The sequence below is a fragment of the Mesoplodon mirus genome (assembly GCF_964341445.2).
Source record: "Mesoplodon mirus genome assembly, chromosome: 18".
Taxonomy (NCBI): domain Eukaryota; kingdom Metazoa; phylum Chordata; class Mammalia; order Artiodactyla; family Ziphiidae; genus Mesoplodon; species Mesoplodon mirus.
The window spans coordinates 40,741,804-40,763,853 of NC_138994.1; the positions used below are offsets into that span (position 1 = coordinate 40,741,804).

The following is a 22,050-nucleotide window of genomic DNA, read 5'->3' on the forward strand; positions in this document are numbered from 1 at the left end:
TTGTAATTTCCACTGCTCTCATGCAACCCTGGAGGGCGTGTGTTGTATGCCTCGGCCTGACCCGATGTTCCCAGGCCCGTGGGTCCACTTGGGCTTCTGGTTTATGGGGACAGAATGAACACACTCTTCCCCAGGCCCCCAAGGTGAAGCCACACCATACTTCAAAGATGAAACTTCAGAAACCCCTATGCTCAGTTGAGGGAAACAAAACCAATAGGTTCATATGGGTGTCAGGATAGGTCCCAGGCAGGATCAAGTTTCAAACCTGACACCGATCCAGAAGCCACACTGCACCAGTCCAGAGCGGGAGGGGAACACATGCTTTAAGGGTTCAGTGGAAGCACTGTGTTCGGGTTCGTGGTCGGGGCAGCAGATCTAAGGTACATGTTACTTTGATCCTGAGACCGTCACCTGCCTGCCTCAGGAAGCTTCCCTGATGCACATTTTCTTAGGATGTAGTCTGTCCAGCTTTGAGGTGCTGGGGCTGATAGGTCATGCTGGGGAGAAAGCCAGGATCTGAACAGATTAGGGGTGAGTGGTCAGAAGTCAGAGCAGGTCCTCTACCTCTGTCTGGATTTCTTCAGGCTGAGTTTTTCCCACCTTTGTCGTCATTCACGTTTTACATTCATCCAGGCTTTTTTTTTTTTTTTGTGGTACGCAGGCCTCTCACTGTTGTGACCTCTCCCGTTGCAGAGCACAGGCTCCGGACGCGCAGGCTCAGCGGCCATGGCTCACGAGCCCAGCCGCTCCGCGGAATGTGGGATCTTCCCGGACTGGGGCACGAACCTGTGTCCCCTGCATCAGCAGGCGGACTCTCAACCACTGCGCCACCAGGGAAGCCCGGGTCTCCTAATCTTGATGAGCTTCTCTGGTCCCTTGGATCTTGCCTCAGGTGTTTTTTTGACTGCTTCTCCCTTGATGAGCAACTGTTCAAAGGGAATCTGCTCTTTGGATCTCAGGGAAGGTCATGGAGGCTGGAGTCTTGCCTACAAGAAATGCGGGACAAAAGAAAAAGCCCTCCATGTCTGGGAGCCCCACGGGGCCCCGTTCTGTTTCATAACCCCCAGTACCTCAGAATGTGACTGTATTTCGAGACTGGGCTTTTTCAAGAGGTCATTAAGGTAGGATGAGGTCATGATGTTGGGCCCTAATCCAAATCTGACTGCTGTCCTTATAAAAAGAGGAGATTAGGACACAGATGTGTACAGAGGGGAGAGCATGTAAAGATACAAGGAGAGGACGGCTGTCTACACGCCAAGGAGAGAGCCCTCAAGAGAGACCAACCCTGCCGACACCTTGATCTTGGACTTCCAGCCTCCAGAACTGGGAGAAGATAAATTTCTGTTGTTTAAACCAACCAGTCTGTGGTACTTTGTTATGGCACTGGGAGCAAACCCATACACCACGTCTAGGAAAACCTTAGTAAGCAGATAAAGCGCCCACCCCTCTCTAGGAGCCACTGGGCAGGTTGTGCAGCCCGGGAGGGCTGTCTGCTTAGAGCTTTATGTGGAAGGAGACACGTGCTTCCTGAGCCTCCTGATCGCCACTGAATCCCGCTCTGAGAGAAGTCCATCTCCTGGAATGTGCAAGAAGGTCATATGGAAAAGGTCAGGGTCAGAGACACGGATCCTCTTCCCAGCTGTGTCATGTCCAGTTCTACGAGGTGGGAAGGGATGAGGGCTGCCCTATTGCTAAAGTCCTTACATTCTGGGTCCCTTTAAAAATTGAAAACGGGACTTCCCTGGTGGTGCAGTGGTTAAGATTCCACGCTTCCAATGCAGGGGGTGCAGGTTGGATCCCTGGTCAGGGAACTAAGGTCCCCCATGCCACGCGGTGCAGCCAAAAAAAATAAATAGAGAAAAAGTGAAAACAAAAAATCGAACCCGTCAAACCACGTAAAGCAAAGTCGGCTTTCACTGCAGAGCTCAGGAATCTCCAGTCCTTTCCAGACCGATCCCCCAGCTTGGCTGAGATTATGGGGAGGCGAATGATTCACAGAAGAATAACAGTTTTGGGTCTGGGCTGGAGGACGGGTCGGAGCCTGTGGGGAGACAGCCTGGGCCTCCCTGAGCCTGGGGACCCGGGCTGCCTTGTGGCCACTGCAGCTGGCCGTCCTCTAAGCTGAGCAGAGTGATGACGACCGACCGAGCTTCCTCTGGGGGGAGGAAACAGTTAAAATCCTGCCGCAGCTGCAGTCAGCTGGGCGTGGTTCTTCCATCTGACTGAGGCCGCAGGATCCTGGGCCCAAGAGCAGAGGAAGCCCAGCTCTGACGCAGAACTTCCACATGGCTGAGTTTGATCTGATGGCTCCAGGGCCGCTGCCCGGGGTCCCCTCTCACCCTCCGGCCACTCTCAGCCCAGACTCTGGGTCGGCCAGCCCAGCAGCAGAAGACGCAACCTCCCCGGGGAGCTCCCCGGGGGAGAGCCGGGGACAGAGCCATGGCTCTGCCTGGCAGGGGGGTCCTGGGGCGGAGGCGGAGGAGGAGGTCCTGTGCGACTTCTGCCTCGGGGCCAGCAGGGTGAGGGCCACGAAGTCCTGCCTGACCTGCATGGTGAACTACTGCCCGGAGCACCTGCGGCCGCACCAGGAGAATAGCAGGCTGCACGGCCACCAGCTGACAGAGCCCATGAAGGACCGGGACCTGCTCGTGTGCGCGGCCCACCACAGCCCGCTGGTTGCCTTCTGCTGCCCCGATGGGCAGTGCATCTGCCAGGAGTGCGGCTGGGCCGAGCACAGGGGCCATGCCTCTGTCTCCCTCGATGCTGCCCACAGGGACAAGGAGGCAAGTGCCGGGGTCCGTGTGGAGAGGGAGGTGGGGAGGCCGTGGGCCAGGGAGAGGCCTGGCCTCTGCCTCGGCTCCTGGGGCTGCTGGCTTCACTCCTGTGCTCTTAGCTCTGGCCCCTGGCTGTGCAGCCAGCATCCCTGTCTCTCTCACTTGGCTTTGGAAACTGGAGCCGGTTACTCTGTCGCCATTCTCGGTCCTGCTGTCCCTGTAGTCTCTCTGTCTGCATCTGTCGCTCCTGTGGCTAGTTTCCTGCTATTTCTCACTCAGCTTTTGGTGACTGATCTGTGGGTGGGTGTTGGGTACAGAAGGTGTTTCCCTCTGGCTGGATCTGAGTGGCAATGAATGCAATGTAAAGCTTGGCAGAAATTCAAGAGAAAAGAACCAAAACTTTGCCCAAAGTTCTCTTTTTCCCTTTACCCCAAACAAGAGATCAGTAGCAAAAGGGCCCCTCTGGAGATACTGGGTATGAAATCCAAGAGCTTGAATAGTGCCGAATAACAGAGAACTGGAAACTTCCCTCCGGGTACAATGTCAAGGACTGCTTACCTTAGGGAAAATAAATCTCCTCATCAGATAGAGGTATCAGGAGAGACTGAGAAATACTGTACTCATAGCCTGTAATTTTATTCCCATCAGGTAGGGCAACCATTTCTAGAACAGCTGGCTTTTCTTTGCCCTGAGAAAGCTGAGAGCCTGGAGAAGTTCCTGGGAATGGATTCATATGCTTCGTTTCTCATAGTCGGACTTTCCACGAGCATGTTTCTTCTCAGTGGGGAAGTGCAGTTCTTTTGTCCCACATTTCTTGTGTCCAGACTCTGGGCAGCTCCCTGTCTGCACTGAGCATGGCCGCCAGGCCCATGGCAGCGTCTTGGCCCCGGGGTTCCTGGGCAGCAGACAAGGAGCTTCCTGGAGGAGGACCTGCTCCTCCACACCCTCCCTTAAGTGTGGATTTTATCCAGCGTTAGTGGGAATTGTTCCAGAAAGCTCTGTATTCCAGATGCCAGTGAGTCACCATTATCAGCTCTACAATCTACTTGCCAACAGTTCCCAGCATCTCCAGTGCCAGGAAATGTCCAGTCAGGAGAGCAGGTCACTGCCACCCACTCCCCACATTCACAGCCACGTTCACAGAGGAGGCTCTGGGTCAGCAGACAGGTCAGAGGATAAAGCTCCATGTAATTGACTACATGGTCTTCATGGAGCCTTGCCGTGTGCTATGTGCTTTCCGTGGATTTTCCCATCCGGTCCTGGAATAACTCACTGAGGTGGTGACTCTTTTCGTCTTCACCAAATTTGTCCAGACTCATACAGATGACTAAGCCATGGAGTGGGAATGGAAGCTTCTGGAAAGCCACCCCACCGGAGGAACACAGGGAAGGACCCCAAGGTCACAATATTATAACCTTACTTTATTTTTTTTTGTACCAAAACCCTGCCACACATGTCATAGAGAGATTAAAGCAGAATGTACTGCTTTTCCCTTGTTCAGGGTATAATATCTGAATTCTGTTTTGTTTAACTGGAAAAGTGATGCATGTCTCCGTTCAGAAACAATCTCCACCAAACACTGAGATAGATTTTCCCAGAAAAGCCCTCCCTCCCAGCCTGGATCTGCCCTTCTCCCTCCTCAGAGGCAGACACCACAATCTACTCTTTCTTCTGTTTCCTTTCGGAAATTCTGTGCCTGTAGCAGCATAGATACAATATGAATTTCAACGTAGTGTAAGCTGGTGCGTTACCGAGACATAGGGTAATTGTCATTCTGAGCAGGGAGAGTTGTGTTGCTCATGTGTAGAACCCCAAATTCAGACATCCCAGGAGGGAGCTGTGTCAGGTAAAATACAGACAACTGGGGCAGTTCTTGGTGCTGAAAGCAGGCCGGTTACAGGTGTGATGCAGCAGCCCCGTACCCCAGATCCTTGGTGCGGGCCCAGTTCCCAGCCTCCGCTCCCCGGTGTGTCTATCAGAGTTCTTGCCTTTCCACCCTGCATCCTTGCTTTCAACTCTGAGAGTGAGTGTGTGCTCTGTAAGCGCTTTTTGGGTGGCCCTGCCACGGCTCAGGAGCCAAAAGATTTCTTGCAAGGAGCCCAGGAGACCAGCTCCGAAGACACAGTACCTGGATGAGGCTGCAGCCACCACCAGGATTATTTTGAAAGTCTTATTGGACATAAGTAAGGCTCCAGAAGCTCCATCTTTCCTCCAGCCAGCCCAAGCCCGCTGGAGCTGCTTGCTGAAGGTCACTTTGGATCGAGTTAAGCGCTAGTCACTCAGGCATGTTGTGCAAGGGAAACCGTGAACAGCAGGGTCAGCCACAGGGACACAGAGAGGCCGGGAGCTGCATCGGGTCCACAGAGCGATTGATTTCTCAGTTCACCGACAGAGCCCCTTCTGAGGCTCCCATGGTCTCTAGCTATGCCAGTGGGCAAAAACTCTGGATCTGGGAATTCTGGGTGTTCTCTGATTATTTGTTCTGTGCCGCTGGGCTTCCAGAGGCCAGCTCTTCCCAATGGGGACTCAGCTCTTCCCCTTGCCCAGGCCAGCGTCCCAAAGCCTCTTAGTTGTTTTGTTTTGTTTTTTTAAATTGAAGTGTAGTTGATTTACAATGTTGTGTTAATTTCTGCTGTACAGCAAAGTGACTCAGTTTTACACATATATACATTCTTTTCTAAATATTCTTTTCCATTATGGCTTGCCCCAGGAGATTGGATATAGTTCCCTGTGCTCTACAGTAGGACCTTGTTGTTTATCCATTCTACATGTAATAGTTTGCATCTACCAACCCCAAATTCCCAGACCATCCCTCTCCCTTAGCTTTTTTTTTTCTTTTTGGCCGCACCCTGCAGCATGCAGAACTTCCCGGACCACTGTGCCCCCTGCAGTGGAAGTGCAGAGTCTTAACCACAGGACTACCAGGGGAGCCCTTCCCTTAGCTTTTTTTTTTTTTTTTTACATATTTATTGGAGTATAATTGCTTTACAGTGGTGTGTTAGTTTCTGCTTTATAACAAAGTGAATCAGTTAGAGCAGCTAATCTTAACTCCACTCACCTTCTCTGAACTCAGGCTCGCTGCTGGGAAATGAAGCTGTGGCATGCGTGTGTGTGAGTTGTGAAGTTGGCACTCTTTCTGTAACTGCTTTCCTGTTTGTTCTTTTCTGTTCCTTTTCACGGTTATCGAACATTATCGAGCACTTTCTATGGGCTAAGTGTGCTACACTGTCTCAGGGAGCGTGGGCTATAGTCAGGAAGCCAGGGCAGGTCCACGTCTCCCTGGACGCCAAAGGGCTGGGGCAGCACAGAGGCCCTGCTGCGTGTTCCAAGGAGGAAGACCCCTGGCAGTGAGGTCAGGGCAGGTATCTTGGGGGAAGGAAGGCTCGGCTGGGCCCCGTCTTAGACCTTCAAGTCCATTAGTGGCATCCAATCTCAGCATTGGTTCCAGAAAGCTCAGGATATGGTGGGGATCTTGGACACAGTCTCCAGGTAGAGCTGGAGCCGAGTTCTGAGAGCCACAAGTGTTCCCGCTTGTTGGGGGTGCCGTTAACCAGCATTGTTCATGGCCCATCTGCTGCCAAAAGGCGGGTGGTTTGAGGCTGTTCAGGAGAATTTCTTCTAGAAGTTCCGAGGAGTGCCTTGGACTCAGTATTATGCAACTTGTTTTATCCTGAACATTCCACCAGGCTGTACATCTTTCAAGAGCAGGGACAGTGTCTTATATAACTGGACTGGCATGTAGTGAGCTCTGATCAGCTGGCCAAGGAGTGAAGTCAGGGCTCAGCGGGGGCCCTAGTGTTCCCAGACACAGACTCTCCAGCGGGAAACACAAAGCAACTGGCACCATCTGGAAGTTCCTTCTCTCTTCTCCCTCCCCCTGCTGTTCCAGTTTGCATCTCTAACCTGACCCTGGTCACTGAGCTGCGTACCACCTTTGCCCTGGAGATAGAAGCAAGAACGATTTTGTTAACATATTCTTGAGGCACCAGAGGAGACGCTAAACCAACTGATGAGGGTCGTAGAGCCTGAGAGAGGCAGGTCTTGTACCCCAGATATGGTGCCCGCTGAAGCGGGGAGGACTCTCTGTGCCCTTGGACATGGGGCCGTCTACTCTCATTGGCACTGCTGTCCTGCTTTTGTGTGGGGCCTGCCTGGGCCTGCGGTGTGCATATGGCTCACGTCTTGGGACACCCCGGAGCCAGGGTCTGAGGCACCCCGTCATTTCCTTGGAACAGGAAAAACTGGAGATGCTGGTCTCCCAAGTGGCCCCGCCTCTTGTGGTAAGCAGGAGTGCCTGCTTGTGGGGTGACTCACTCAGAGGTCCCCATTAGGCACTTGGGAGTCCCTTTCTCCTTTTATGGCAGTCCACAGACAGTGGGGAGAAGCCCCCTCCCTGGACACTCTGGGGGTCTCCTGTGTCCCCGGATGGTGCTGGGGCCGACCGCTTTAACACACTCTGCACTCATTGCTACTGTGTGTTCTGTTGTGTCTCCCACCACCTTTCAACAAGCAGCTCATGTCCCCTCCCATCCTGGAGCAGGTCACTGGGTAATAAGCCTTCTAGACAGACCAAGATTCCACGTTGCCCCCAAATAGGCTGGACCCCGCATCTTCCCTGCTTCCCCCACTCCCGGGCATCAGGTCTCAGTTCTCAGGGGCGGGAGGTCACCCGGGCTCACTTGGCTCTGAGTCAGGGCCGCAGGGCCTGAGCAACTGTTCCCGGGCTTCTGCAGACGGAGGCGAGTCCCCTGCCTGCCTGGGCTGCCACCACTGGGGCCTGGGATTCCCGCGGGCTTCAGTGGGAGGAAGGGGAGACGCATCACAGTGCCCCTGCACCCCGAGTTCTGTTAGGGTGAATGACGACACAGCTGGAGTGCAGACACACGCTGCTGTGAAAATCAGTGAAAGCTCTTCTTTCTTTTTTTTTTTTTTTAATTTATTTTATTTATTTATTTATTTTTGGCTGTGTTGGGTCTTCGTTGCTGCGTGCGGGCTTTCTCTAGTTGCGGTGAGTGGGGGCTACTCTTTGTTGCGGTGCGTGGGCTTCTCATTGCAGTGGCTTCTCTCATTGTGGAGCACGGGCTCTAGGCACACGGGCTTCAGTAGTTGTGGCTCACGGGCTCTAGAGCACAGGCTCAGTAGTTGTGGCACACGCGCTTAGTTGCTCCGCAGCATGTGGGATCTTCCCGGACCAGGGATCGAACCCGTGTCCCCTGCATTGGCAGGCGGATTCTCAACCACTGCGCCACCAGGGAAGCCCGAAAGCTCTTCTTTCTGTTGCTGCTGCCTCGTGCCCTTGTGGACGCAGAAAGTGACGGGGCCTCTGAAGTTTGCAAAGGCTCTGGTTTCATGCCTCGGCACGTTCTCGGCAGACAGTGCTTGGGGAGTTTCAGGAGGCGAGAGTGGGGCTGGGCAGGGGCGTCGACGTGGGCAAACCCGGGGTTCTCAGGCAGGCACTTGCCTCGGCGGGGAGGGTTCGCTTTGCCTGCATCCGGCAGAGAATAAGAGTCCGTGACGGAAAGCAGCCGAGGTAGTGCTGGTAACGATGATGAGGATAATGACACCACCGACACGGATGGAGCACCTGCCACGTGCCCGCTACTGTACAGAGTTCCTGATGACACGCCTCCCATCCTTGTGGGAACCCTGTGAATTGGGCACTTTAGCTGCTCCCACCTCACAGGTGAAGAAATGCAAGTGTGGAGGCATTAAGTAGATTTTCCCGAAGTCTCATCTGCTAAGTAGAAACCTAGGATGCCCACCCCCGACTTCAGGCGCCCTGTGCTCCTTGTCAGGCTGTTCTGGGGCTGGATGGGCTGGACTCAACTCCACTGACAACTGTGTGACCTTGGATAGGTGGCTCCATTTTCTCACCTGTACAATGGAGATAATGTGTTTACCTGCTATGGGCATGGTCAGGATGATAGGTGACACAGAGAAATGCTTGAAGCGATGCCCAGCGCAGCATAAGCTCTCCCTGCATTTTAGCCAGTTCACCCCAGGAAGTGCCGGCACATAGCTGACCCTCTGTGCCTCCACTGAGGGTGGGTGCTCCAGCCTGGCTTCTGAGAGCGGTGTCTGAGACAGACTCCCCTATCCATGGAAGAAGTGCAGACGGTGCCCTTGATCCTGGGGACCTTCCGAGTGCCCTGGGCTCCTTCCTCCTTGACGCTGACCTTTCCTCTTCTTAGGCTGAGCTTCGGATCACCCAGTTAGACCTGGAGCGGAAACTCAAGTTGAATGAAGATGCCATCACCAGGCTCCAAGCCAACCATAAGTCCGTTCTGGTAAGGCTGGCCGGGGTCACCTGCTGGGCTTTGGCACACCTGGCAGCTGCTGCATGCTCAGCCAGGCCCACCCAGGGTTGTGGGATGCAGGGTGTAGGCCCGGCGCCCATGTCCACGGGCCCCATGGGTTTTATCGTTGGGTGAGAACTGTGGGTACAGATAAGGTCGGCCACACTGCAGGGTGGCTTCAACTTGTTATGGGGATTTGCTATGAAATTAGTTCAAGATTCAGAACTGGCAAGTGATTTACTTTTTAATGTTATAGAGTAGAAGCAAGCTAGTCCTGTAATGACAGTGTCCTTATTTGTACATGTGCATATGCTTTTTTGACCAGGAGAAAAGAGTGTATGTGGGAGTCAAGGGGGGTGGTTAGCCAGAGCTCCAGAAATTATGTATAGTCTTGGATTCTTCCATCATAGGAGGGTGTTCTGCATGCAATTCTCACCAGTCCTAAATCCTGGCAGCCAGAAAAGAGAGGTGAGAGCTGCTGGATAAGTGGATGATACTTGATAAGGCCAGTGGCGTGCCAGGCTACTTAGTTTTAGTCTCTCTGGTTTATGACCACTTTCTATAATAAACTCTAAGTAGACCCAAACAGTTCCACAAAGGTTTCTCATTAGTGGCAAGCCAATAACCTCAACTCAGAGGAGAATGCAAAACAACTACCCTATGGCAGTCAGTCAGCAGCAGCATCTTTGCATATCAAGAATGATTCTATCCATTCATCCATCCATCCACCTACGTATCCACTATCCATCCATCCATCCATCCATCCGTCCATCCATCCACCTACATATCCACTATCCATCCATCCATCCACCCACCCATCCATCCATCCATCCGTCCATCCGTCCATCCATCCATCCACCCATCCATCCACCCACCTATCCATCCATCCACCCACCCATCCATCCATCCATCCATCCATCACCTACCCATCCACTCACCCATCTATCCATCCATCCATCCATCCATATCTAATACATGTAACCATCTCAACTTAATTTCTTCCTCCTTGGTGTTTATAACTAACTAGCTGTGGAAGAATGAATACCTATTTCTTATCCATATAATCTTATGAAAAGAAGAACAATAATTATCCCTTTAAAGTCTTGGAAACCTTCAGAGATTGTTGATTTCCATGCTCAGTGTAATCTGGAGAACTGCATGGAGCATCTTGCCTTTTTCCAGCTCTTTATTTTCCAGACACTTTGATCCCTACTCAGTTCTTCTCTTAACTGCATGGTAACCAGGTGAGGTAGTTACCACAGTGACCACCATGTAGGAGGTACATGAGGACACAGAGACAACAAGAACCGTCCAGGGCCCCTAGGTTGATGGGACAGGAGAGCCTGGGAGTGTTGCTCCCTTGACCTAAGAATTAACTCAGTCTGTTGAAATGGTGGTGCTTTAGTTTCTATATCTAAGAAATGGGGACTGTTGTAGTACAGTCGTCCCTTGGTGTCCTCAGGGGATTGGTTTTAGGACAGCCCCCAATCCCCTCACCACGGATACCAAAATCCACAGATGCTCAAGTCCCTTGTATAAAATGGCCTAGTATTTGCATGTAAACCTACACACATCCTCCCGTATACTTTAAATCTTCTCTAGATTACTTGCAATACCGGACACAATGTAAATGCTATGTAAATAGTGGCCAGCTTGGCAGAGTCTAGTTTTGCTTTTTGGAACTTTCTGGAATTTTTTCCCAAATATTTTCGTTCTGTGGTTGCTTGAATTCGTGAATGTGGAATCCGCAGATATGGAGGGCCATCTGTATTTACCTTCTAGGGTTGCCATGAGAGAATATGTATACAGTGCTCAGAACAGTGCCCGGCCCATGATAAGCACTTACTAAGTGTGGCCGTTATTGTATTACTATGTTATGTAATTAAAAAGTGACCAGGCAGGCGGCAGGACCCCAGGAGAACAGAAAACAGTACCTGGAGGGGCTGCTCAGAGGGCTCTCAGATGGGATGGTCATGGAGGGACAATGGGAGAGATTGAGGCAGGCAGGGCATGGGCTCCGGGCTGTGGAGTGGGGTGAAGGGAGGGTGAGCAAAGGAAAGTGTTTCCAAGAACTTTACATGAAGTTTAACCAGGTAATTTGTGTTGGGGCAACGATCTGGAGTCGGGCATTGTCAGAGGGAGCCATCAGCACCAGGACCTAAGAACTACCAAAGAGAAGTGGAAACCGTTGAAAACGTGGACTGAAGTTGTAAATATGACATTGACTGAAGGCATTTGTAAAGGATGTGGAAGGATAGAATCCCACATGCACGAGTGCCATCGTGCAAATCCTCAAGTGAGAATAAAGGCTTCCTTTTACAATAGGAAATTGCTCCCTGATTTTGCGAGTTTCTCGGGTTTGCATTTCTGCGTGTTGAGCTTTGAGAAGGTTGGATGCCTCACTAACAGGTTCTTCACTCCCCCCCCACCCCACGTGGAATTTGCTTTATATATTTTTGAACGTGACATTCCATTCTGCACAGGTAGGCCGGTCCTGCGATGCTTAGGTGCTGTGGACACCTGCACACGCCCTAAACGTTTTGTGCCTGGCACAGACACCATAGAGTTAGACGTGCTTTTGGCTCAGATGGACCCGGTGGGCAGTTTAACTGGCCATAAATGAAATGCTAAGAAAGCAAATTCATGCTACTAATTTGTATAAAGAAGCCAAATTATTATTTTACCTCAAAAAACATGACTATCAGGTATACTGAATACGTACATTGTCCTGGTTGGAAGATGGATGTCACAAACTTGAAGAGCAGCCCGACTGTCAGAGCTGGACTCAGAAATCAGATAATTCACTCTCTCATCTGATGGATGAGAGACTAAGGGAATGATTGGCAAATAAGTACTTATACTCTGGAGAGTCCTTCTTGTTTCTGGGAACCCAGGATTCAAATGAGAATAAAGGCTTCCTTTTACAATAGGAAATTGCTCCCTGATTTTGCGAGTTTCTCGGGTTTGCATTTCTGCGTGTTGAGCTTTGAGAAGGTTGGATGCCTCACTAACAGGTTCTTCACTCCCCCCCCACCCCACCAGGTGTCGGTGTCGGAGGTAAAGGCGGTGGCCAAGGAGCAGTTTGGGGATCTCCTTGCTGCCATGAGGAAGGCCCAGGCTGACGTGGTGCTTTTCTTGGAGGAGAAGGAACAAGCTGCCCTGGGCCAGGCCAATGGCATCAAGACCCACCTGGAGTACAGGAGCGCAGAGATGGAGAAGACCAGGCAGGAACTGGACAGAATTGCCGCCATCGGCAACCCCGTGCTTTTCCTGGAGGTATGGGCTGCCGTGCCACCCATGCCAGGGAGACCTTCACTCTGCTCGGCCTGTGGCACACGGGGGAAGGGAACTGCCTGCTGATAAACGGGTGCGCAGGGAGCTGTGAGGACAGAGAGCAGCTGAGTACAGGAGTACAAGAGGGAGGGCTCTCCAGAGCGGAGAGGCTGGAACCGGGTCGTGGAAGATGCATTATGTGCCAGCAGAGGCAATGGCATGTGCAAAGGCAGAGAGGTTTGAGACAGCACAGCTGATGTGGGGAACTAAGGTGCTTTCACAAGGATGGGGTATGGGACGCTGGGCACAGAGTGATGGGAGGCGAGGCTGGCGGGGCCAGGTGGGCATCTGGTTGTAGAAGCTTGTTCTTCATCGTGCAGTCACAGCAGCCCAGGGAGGACTTCAGCTGAGGGCTGATGAGCTCAGGCCTCAGTGTGCTTTATGAACCACTCCGACAGTGGAGGGATACTTGCTGGGCCGGGGTGAGACCGGGGTCCTGCTGCCTTTCGGAGAGGGCTGCCCGTGCTGGGGTGACTGAGGACAGACAGCCCAGCAGAGAAGATGAGACCTTTCATTACAATGTGCCATTCATTGTATGTTAAGCCACCTGCCATCAGATATTCCATCTTCCTGGATCTGTCACTAGAGCGCTGTGTAGTTTTTAGCAAGTCATTTAACCTTTTTGGGTCTCAGATTCCTCATTTATAAATAAGCAGGTCGGAGGCAGTGATTTCCAAGGCTCCTTCAGTGCTAATATTCCTACATACAAGTAATTCTTTTATTGCATTTTGGGAAGAGATTCCCTTCTAGTTAACGGCAAACGTAAATGTTTATTATGAAAAAAAAACTTGGAAAATATGGAAAAATATAAAGGAACACGATCATCCATATTCCCATCACCCAAGGTAATCATCATTAGCCTTGTAATGAGTGAGATTGAAAGAGTAACAGACAGAGACAGACATACCAAAGAATGTCTTTCAGTTCCTTTACTTTACAATATCAAAACAAAGAAACTGGGCTTCCCTGGTGGCGCAGTGGTTGAGAGTCCGCCTGCCGATGCAGGGGACACGGGTTTGTGCCCCGGTCCGGGAGGATCCCACATGCCGCGGAGCGGCTGGGCCCGTGAGCCATGGCCGCTGAGCCTGCACGTCCGGAGCCTGTGCTCCGCAACGGGAGAGGCCACAACGGTGAGAGGCCCGCGTACCGCAAAAACAACAACAACAAAAAAACAAAGAAACTGTGAAGAAAAATTTGGCTTCCCATGTCATGAGTTTCCTAAAGAGCATATAAATAATTTTAAAAAAGAAATAAAATCTATTTTTTCTCCTTTTGTAACTTTAACATAAAAACTTTAATATGTATAAAATATATTTTAGTATAGGACAACTTATTTTAGTTAAACATAACTTCTTTTTCCACAAATTTTTAGCCAATCGAAATGACATGTATTGTTCCCCAGTGATTCTTTTTTTTAAAGAAATAGACCATTTTATTTTATTTTATTTTTTATTTTTTCGCTGTGCCGTGTGGTATGAGGGATCTTAGTGCCCCAGCCAGGGATCCAACCCTCGCCCCCTGCCTTGGAAGCACAGAGTCTTAACCACTGGACCGCCAGGGAAGTCCCCCCAGTGATCTAAAATGTTACTTTTATCATATATGGCACTAAATCTACATAAAATGCTCATTTTTCTTCCTATCTACTCTCTGGCTTGGCCTCTTTCTTCTCTTCCATTAATCTAACCATTCTGGTACAACTGTTTTCATCACTGAGTTTTCTGCTGTACCCAGTTTGTAATTCAGTGCTTCCGTTGCATTTGAATTTTGATAATGTGTTACACCTGAAAGCAACCTTTCCTGGTCACTGCAGAGTTCTGAAGCATGAGAGGCTTAATGTGATTATCTATGTGAAAACACTTTTCAAACTCTAAAGCACAGAACAAGAATTAGAGAACGCTGTGTATTGGATTGAACCGACTAGGAAAATGCAGCAGCAGGCATTCCCGCCTGAGGACTTGTCTGTGAATCTTCCAAGTGGTACACCCGTTCCTCCATCCCTGTCATGGCCTGTGTTTAAATTAGTTAAAAAAAAAAGCACCGATAGAATGAAGGTTGCAGGAATGTTACCGCCATCCGCGCTGTTGGTGTAGCACATTTGTTCTTCGATTCCCTGTCTGGGCTATGTATCGCATCTGCTCGCGCGTGCCTCGTATCTCTTGATTTTTAAAAGTCCACTTTCCCAGTTAAAAAACACGAATGCTTTCTACATTATCAGACGCTGAGCTGGACCCATTACACACACTTTCTTGGTGAAGTGCACGTCACCATCAGCCTATTTTACAGATGAGGAAGGTGCCGTATTGAGGAGGGCAGCCCTGTTTAAGAAGCACCAAAACCAGGGCAAGTTCTGCCATGTGTCCTTTCCTGCAGGAGTACTGCAAGTTCAAGAACATGAAGGACGATGCTTTCCCCAGTGTCTACATTGGACTCAAGGACAAGCTCTCGGGCATCCGCAAGGTCATCACGGACTCCACCGCACACCTGATCCACTTGCTGCAGAACTACAAGGAGAAGCTCCAGGAGTTCTCCAAGGAAGGTGAGAAGCTGTGGCTTGTAGTGTCTCGGAGGGGCTGACGCGGGAGGTGGGAGTTGGGAGGGAGAGCAGGAACGGGGAGCTTCTCATTTTCAGAGCCATCCTCTGGCCCGCCGTGCTACTGATGGACACTTACCTTGATCACTGACACCAGAGAATGTGAGTCAGTCACATCACACCCTTGGCCAGCATCTCCGAGACTAGCTTCTGAGGTTGCTGATGCCTGTACTTTCAAGTGAAATCCAAGTCAGGCTGGGGTCTTTCCTCGGCGTGTTTTACTTTAGTGTGGTCCATTGAGCAGGGGTCTCTGACACATGACTAGTGTCCGGGCCCTTCTTCCCCGAGGAAGCCCAGGGAAGAGGGGCTGGGGGTTCCTGCTTCTTAGGTTCTCCTGCCCACCTGGACAGGTGTGCATTCACAATTCTCTGATTTTCTAGAGGAGTACGACATCGGAACTCAGGTGTGTGCCGTCACTGAGCACAAACACTGGACCTCAGAACCAGAGCCCAGCACCAGGCAGCACTTCCTTCAGTGTAAGTCGTGAACAGCTTCCCTTTCCCTGGGTGTGGATGTACGTGTGAGGCTTTGGAAACAGGGATGCCGTTTCTCACGTAGGTTTCAGGTTCTTGCAACATCAGGGTCTGTGCCCAAATGGTACATTTTAAAAAGTTTAATTTAAAAAAAATTTGAACTTTTCGTTTTGAAACAGTTTCAGACTTATGAAAACATTGCAAAAAGAGGACCAAGAATTCTTGTATACCTTTCATTCAGTTGTTCCAAACGTTAACACTTTACGTTACAACGGTGCACTGATCCAAACTGGAAAATGAAATTGCTGCAAGCCTATTAACTAATCTATGGAATTTATTCAGGTTTCACGAGGTATTCCTCCCGGTGTCCTTTTTCTGGCTGGAAGTCCGGTCCAAGGTCACAGATGTTTCTTTGTCTCCAGTCTGGGTCCAGTCCTTTTGTCCTTCTGTGTCCTTCATGACCTTGGCCCTTTCAAAGATCCTGGCTAGTTCCCAGATGGGTCCCTGTTAAGTCTGACTTGGCCAGAACTGCAAAACCCATCGTCCCGTCATGATGTGGGAGTGTCCTGGGCTGTCAGCATTTTTGAAAACATGTTATTTCCAATCAATACTTCCTTATGGTTAACAAGGCAGGGAGGTTTCATCTCCCAGGAGAGGAAGGGCTGCATCTGGGTAGTCAAGGCTCACTTTTAGGACATGCAGCTGCTTCATCTCTTTGCAATGTGCCGTTGAACCCTGCTTCTGCTTGCTTTCTGGGGGTGAGCGCTGGCTGACCAACTCCTGAACTCCTTTTGCTCTGGTCGTGACGTGGAGCCTCGGCTTCGATGACTGTCTCCTGTTCTTTCCACAGCTCCTTATTTTCCCCAGGACCTCTCGGTTTCCACACAGTTTCCTTGATTTATTCTTTCCTGCTTCCTGACACCAGCACATCTATGTTTTTTTAAAAAAATAAAATTATTTATTTATTAATTATCTATTTTTGGCTGCGTTGGGTCTTCGTTGCTGCATGCGGGCTTTCTCTAGTTGCGGCGATCGGGGGCTACTCTTTGTTGTGGTGCACGGGCTTCTCATTGCGGTGGCTTTTCTTGTTGCAGAGCACGGGCTCTAGGTGCGTGGCTTCAGTAGTTGTGGCACGTGGGCTCAGTAGTTGTGGCACATGGGCTTCAGTAGTCGTGGCTCACGGGCTCTAGAGCTCAGGCTCAGTAGTTGTGGTGCACGGGCTTAGTTGCTCCGCGGCATGTGGGATCTTCCTGGACCAGGGCTCGAACCCATGTCCCCTTCATTGGCAGGCGGATTCTTAACCACTGCGCCACCAGGGAAGCCCCACATGTATGTTTTACTAACAGATATAGTTAATACAAGAAGCCAAACACCTTTTGTGCTTAACATTAAAATAAAAGTGAACCACATCCTATTACAATCTGTTTTCTGTTGCATGACAGTCATCTTTTTTCATGCATGACATTAACTTTTGCTCCTAGAGCATTGCTGTGAACTTTTAGCCTTTTATGGACTCAGATCATTTCACCTGTCCAAGTTCTGTCAAACTGCCAGCTTGACTGACCAGTGGGAGCCACTTGTAAGCTGGCCCCTTTGTCCTTTAAGCATTGACCTTATGCCCTTGACATTCTGAAAAGTATTGCTGCTTTCTGGCACTAACAGAATGTTCCAGACCCATTCTGGTTTTCTTGTCCCAAGGCATAGAATCACCTACCCTGTAAGGAGCCCCGGGTCCCCCTAGATGAGAGGAATACTAACGCACTCATTCATTTGGCACGTGTATACCGAGCATCTTCTCAGAGCTAGACCTAGCCCCAGGATAGAGTCCCACATAAAATGTGGAGCTGATAGAATAAAAGGAGAACATTCATGAAACAAACACACTGATAAATAATTACACATTGTGATGAGTACCAGGAAGTTATAAAGCCAGGGTGCTCCGAGAGACATTGACAGGCAGGCATGGAGACGTCTTTGAGGACAGACTCACAACCACAATCCGAACGGATCAGTCGGGACCTCCCTGACTCAGGTCAGGGTGAGGACCCCACCGCGGAGGGAACGGTCTGTGCCGAAGCCGCCCGAGTGGGTTCAGCATTGGGTGGGTCTGAGGTCAGGGTGCTGGAGTGTGGAGGTCAAGGGGTAGAGGGCAGGAGATGACGTTGCTGACGCAGGCAAGCGCCAGTCACGCAGGGCCGGGAGGCCAGGGAGGCGGGTCACTGCTTTTTCCTAAGGGCAGGGGCACCACAGAAGCTGTAAGCTGGGGCGACACGATTCACCTTAGCTGGCTCCCTGAAGCGAGCTCCTGTCGGGGAGAAGGTCTGGGCGGGGGAGGCGGGAGAGAGCACCACGACCAGCGTGGGGCTACTGCACGCTCTGGGGGAGATTTGGGGGTGGCTTAGATGGGGGTGAGGTAGGGCACTGAGAGGGTGGGACCCACAGGACTCAGGGCTGCCTGCATGTGTGGTGGGACAAGACGTGGGAGGATGAGGGAAAAGAAATGGAGTGTGACTTGGGCACCTGGGTGCGTGGAGGTGTTGTTCTCTGGGACCAGGAAGAGAATGTGTGGGGCGGGGGACTGCTTGAGAGTTCCCCTGCTGAATATTGGCCAGATATTTTAACAAATGAGTGAATCAAATGTGGGTGTATGAGTGCCTGTCTGCCCCAAACCCTTGCCAACGCTGGGTAGAAAAGTGCCTGGATTTCAGGACGTATTTGTCGAATGAATGAAAGCATGAGCCCATCCGCAGGTTTTACTTCTTGATTCAGTTCAGCAAATAATACAGTAAATTCCAAGCAATTTGAGCTTCAGGAAGGAAGGATGTGGGTTGGCTTGTCAAAAGGGGTCTGGGACCACTTAAGACCTGCATGGGCGAGGTGCCCCCTGCAAGCAGTTCTCCGTGACACTGGCCTGGTGTCCCACAGTTTAACTCAGTTCTGGCACTGCCTGGAGATGGCGTCAGATCCCACAGGATGGCTCCCACTTCAGATGCCAGTTGCCAGGTGTTGGGTCCCCAGGTGACGGACAACTTCTGTCAGACTTGGCTACAAATCAGAGGTTCCCAGGACCGCACCCCCCGACCTTGGACTCGAGCATTTGCTAGAACAGCTCACAGAAGTCAGGCAGACAATTAGGTTCACCAGTTTATTAAAGGATGTGGTAAAGGACACAGATGAGCAGCCAGATGGAGAGAGAGATGCACGGGGCAAGGCCGGGGAGGGTCCCGATCGCAGGAGCTTCTGTCCTCCTGGAGATGGGGTGCATCGCCTTCTGGTGTGGATGTTTGCCAGCCTGGAAGCGCTCAGAACCCTGCACTATTGAGATTTTATGGAGGCTTCATCTCATAGGCATGATGGCCCACTAACTCCATTTCCAGCCCCTCTCACTTGTCCTGAGATTAGGAGTTAGGGCTGCAAGTTCCAAGCTTCTAGTCATGACATGGTCTTTCTGGTGACCAGCCAGCCCCCTCCAGGAGCCCACCCAGAGTTGCCTCATCAGAACAAAAGATACATGTGTAACCTGGGAAATTACAAGGGTTTCAGGAGCTCTGTGTCAGGAGCAGGGGCCAAAGACCAAATATTAGAACAACAGATGGTCCTAGTGCTCTTATCTCAGGAGATTACAGGGAGCTTTGTGCCGGCAACCGGGAACCAGAGACCAAATATATATTTATTATAAATCACAGTATCACACTTGCGTTCTGTTTTCTGGTTTTCCCCCACCTCTTTTCTGGGAAGGAACAGGGGTCTGGGAGACAGATGTCTTTTCGTCTCTTGGAGGCTCGCTAGGTTTGAAGGGTTGGGTCTGAATCACCTGTCGGTCCCTGACTTTCTGTGTCCCCTCAGATGCCTGTGACATTGCCTTCGACCCCGACACGGCACACAGGTACCTCCGGCTGCAGGAGGACAACCGCAAGGTCACCAACACCACGCCCTGGGCGCACCCGTACCCAGGCCTCCCCAGCAGGTTCACACACTGGCGGCAGGTGCTGGCCCAGCAGAGCCTCTACCTGCACAGGTACTACTTCGAGGTGGAGCTCTCCGGGGCGGGCATCTACGTGGGCCTGACGTGCCAGGGCATCGACCGCAAGGGCGAGGAACGCAATGGTTGCATTTCCGGAAACAACTTCTCCTGGAGCCTCCAGTGGGATGGCAAGGGGTTCAGGGCCTGGCACAGTGACACGGAGACCCCACTCGAGGCCCGCCCTTGTCAGAGGCTGGGGGTCTACGTGGACTTCCCCGGAGGCGTCCTCTCCTTCTACGGCGTTGAGCCGGAGGCCATGACGCTGGTGCACCGGTTCGACTGTAAGTTTTCGGAGCCCGTCTATCCAGCCTTCTGGCTTTCCAAGAAGGACAACACCATCCGGATTGCGGACCTGGGAGAGGAACCCGAGAAGCCAGCACCGACCCTGGTGGAGCCTGCTCCCTAGATGCCGGGGTCCAGAGCCCAGACCTGTGCTAACACACAGACGGGGCGGCAGCTTGCGTTTTAAGGCTGACTGGGGGGCAGAATCCCTGCCAGCGGTTGCTGGCTTTAGAAATCACGTGGGTCACAGGATGAGGGGAAGGCTCTCTGGCCGCCGCCTTGGGCTCCATGCAGCGCTGTTCCCCACGTTTGCAACAATCCTCAGGCCCTAAGTCCCCCTTGCCATCTTCTCGTGATGTCCTGTCTGCTTGGGTGAACAAGCGCACTGTGCCCAGAGGTGGTCACCAGGAATCCTCAGAACCATCAGAAAGACTGCAGAGGAATCAGAATAAATCACTAACTTTATCTCGCTTCCCCCGCGTCCCCGGCACTGTCCTGAGCTCCTCCCGTGCGTCAGCCCTCATGGCTCTCATGGCAGCCCCGTGGGGTAGCTGCTCACACCGTCCCCACTTTGCAGGTGGGGAAGCTGTGGTCCGGTGGGGGTCAGTGAACTTGCTCGGGCTCATCGTGGTCACGTGGTGAGTGAGTGGCCCCTAGGAGGGCTGATGTTGAACTTCTAACCACGACCCCACGCTGCCTTCCTCCTTAGACGGTGGGTGTTGTGTGCACGGGAATAAACCACATCATGAACTGCGTTCGTAGGAGTAGAGTGTCTTACAGCCTCCGTCGCTTTGCACCCGCACGTCTGACTGGGCCTTGCAGCTGTGCTGTGATGGAGAGCTCACTACCTCACCTGGAAGCTCACCTGGTTTGGGGACAGTGAGGATTGCAGGAATGTCTTAGTGGGGTCCGAGTCCTAGTCCCTGTAACCTCAGGCGACAGGGCTCCTTCCTCTCTTCTGGAGCCACCTGGACGATGTGGACACGTCTGATTCCTCATTCAAGGGCAGTTCTCCCATGTGTTTGGGGGCAGCTCTCACACCGTCCCCCCACCCGGGAATTATTCTTGGCTTCTCACTCTATCCTTGGCTTCTCACTCTACCTCCCACTTTCCTTTGTGGTTTCCGGACCTTCTACTCCTCTGATCACATCCCCCTCCTTTCTACAGATGCGCTCCCTAAGATTCATGATACACATTCATCAAACCCTTAGGCAAATGACAAATTGTATTCAAATGGGTTTCTAAGGACATAACCTGAGACCCCTTTCGGGATTCCCTGGAAATACAACTTCTGGGTCTTTTCCGTGACCTGTGTCAAGTCAAGTCCCTTCCTCTTTGGCCAGTCTGACGGTCGTGTGTTGAGAGTACTTTACTTGAGCGTCACTCGACTCGTTTCCAGAGACCCTGCCCTACATTTGAATTCTAGGATTTATATAGTATAGGATTTGAATTTTTTAATTGAATTTAAAAGCTTTGAATTTTATTGACCTTTAAAATATTAAAAAAATTTTTTATTGGAGTATAGTTGATTTACAATGTTGTATTAGTTTCCGCTGTACGGCAAAGTGAATCAGTTATACATACACATATATCCACTCTTTTTTAGATTCTTTTCCCATATAGGCCATTACAGAGTACTGAGTAGAGTTCCCTGGGCTATACTGTGCATCCTTAGAAATTTTTAAATTTGAATTTTAAATTTCATCACATCATTGCTGCTTGCAGAGATAGTTTTATTCATGACTCTATGCCCAGTGTAATAGCTCTCCTTCCTAGCCTGGTGTCACCTACAGAATTGGTAACCCTTTCTTCTTAAATCTTACTCTTGTTGTTATACATATTGATTAGGTTGATACCTATATTGATTAGAATCTTGCAGTTCTCAGCCAATATCTTTTGGGTTTAGTTATTCAATAAGTTGTGCATCAGTAGAATTGTTTGCTAATGTAGCCCACCTTATGCCCCTTTATCCACTGCACACCATGAAGGACTTTTCAGCGGCAGAGATCAGGATATACTATGTCAGCCTTTCCTCTCTAATGATGCTCTCTAGGGGGAAAGTGAGATCAGCTTGGCTGGGTTGTTGATGCTTCTTACTTTCTTCCCCAAATGCTCACATAATATTTGACAAACCATTTTAGAATTCTGGTGTAAGTTCACACCTCATCTGCTGTTTCCAGAATCTACCTTTTTTTTCTTTTAAAAAATCAAGACAATGTTGCCTGTCTTCATCCTCCACCATTCTCCCTAATTTCTCAAAATTTACTGCCTGGATTTC

At 50.9% G+C, this 22,050-nt stretch overlaps 1 protein-coding gene across 2 annotated transcripts; it reads left to right on the forward strand.

Annotated features, from left to right (window-relative positions):
• Window positions 1-2,212: 2,212 nt before the first annotated feature.
• On the forward strand, window positions 2,213-21,294 carry TRIM16 (tripartite motif containing 16). 2 transcript variants are annotated; one of them, XM_082604983.1, is made up of 6 exons: window positions 2,213-2,783; window positions 8,966-9,061; window positions 12,113-12,346; window positions 14,774-14,939; window positions 15,374-15,469; window positions 19,313-21,294. In XM_082604983.1, the coding sequence occupies exons 1-6, from the start codon at window positions 2,286-2,288 to the stop codon at window positions 19,894-19,896; spliced, it is 1,674 nt and encodes a 557-aa protein (XP_082461109.1). In that variant the 5' UTR covers window positions 2,213-2,285; the 3' UTR covers window positions 19,897-21,294. The 2 variants fall into 2 exon arrangements, with proteins under 2 accessions (XP_082461109.1, XP_082461110.1); XM_082604984.1 differs by lacking the exon at window positions 12,113-12,346.
• Window positions 21,295-22,050: the final 756 nt, after the last annotated feature.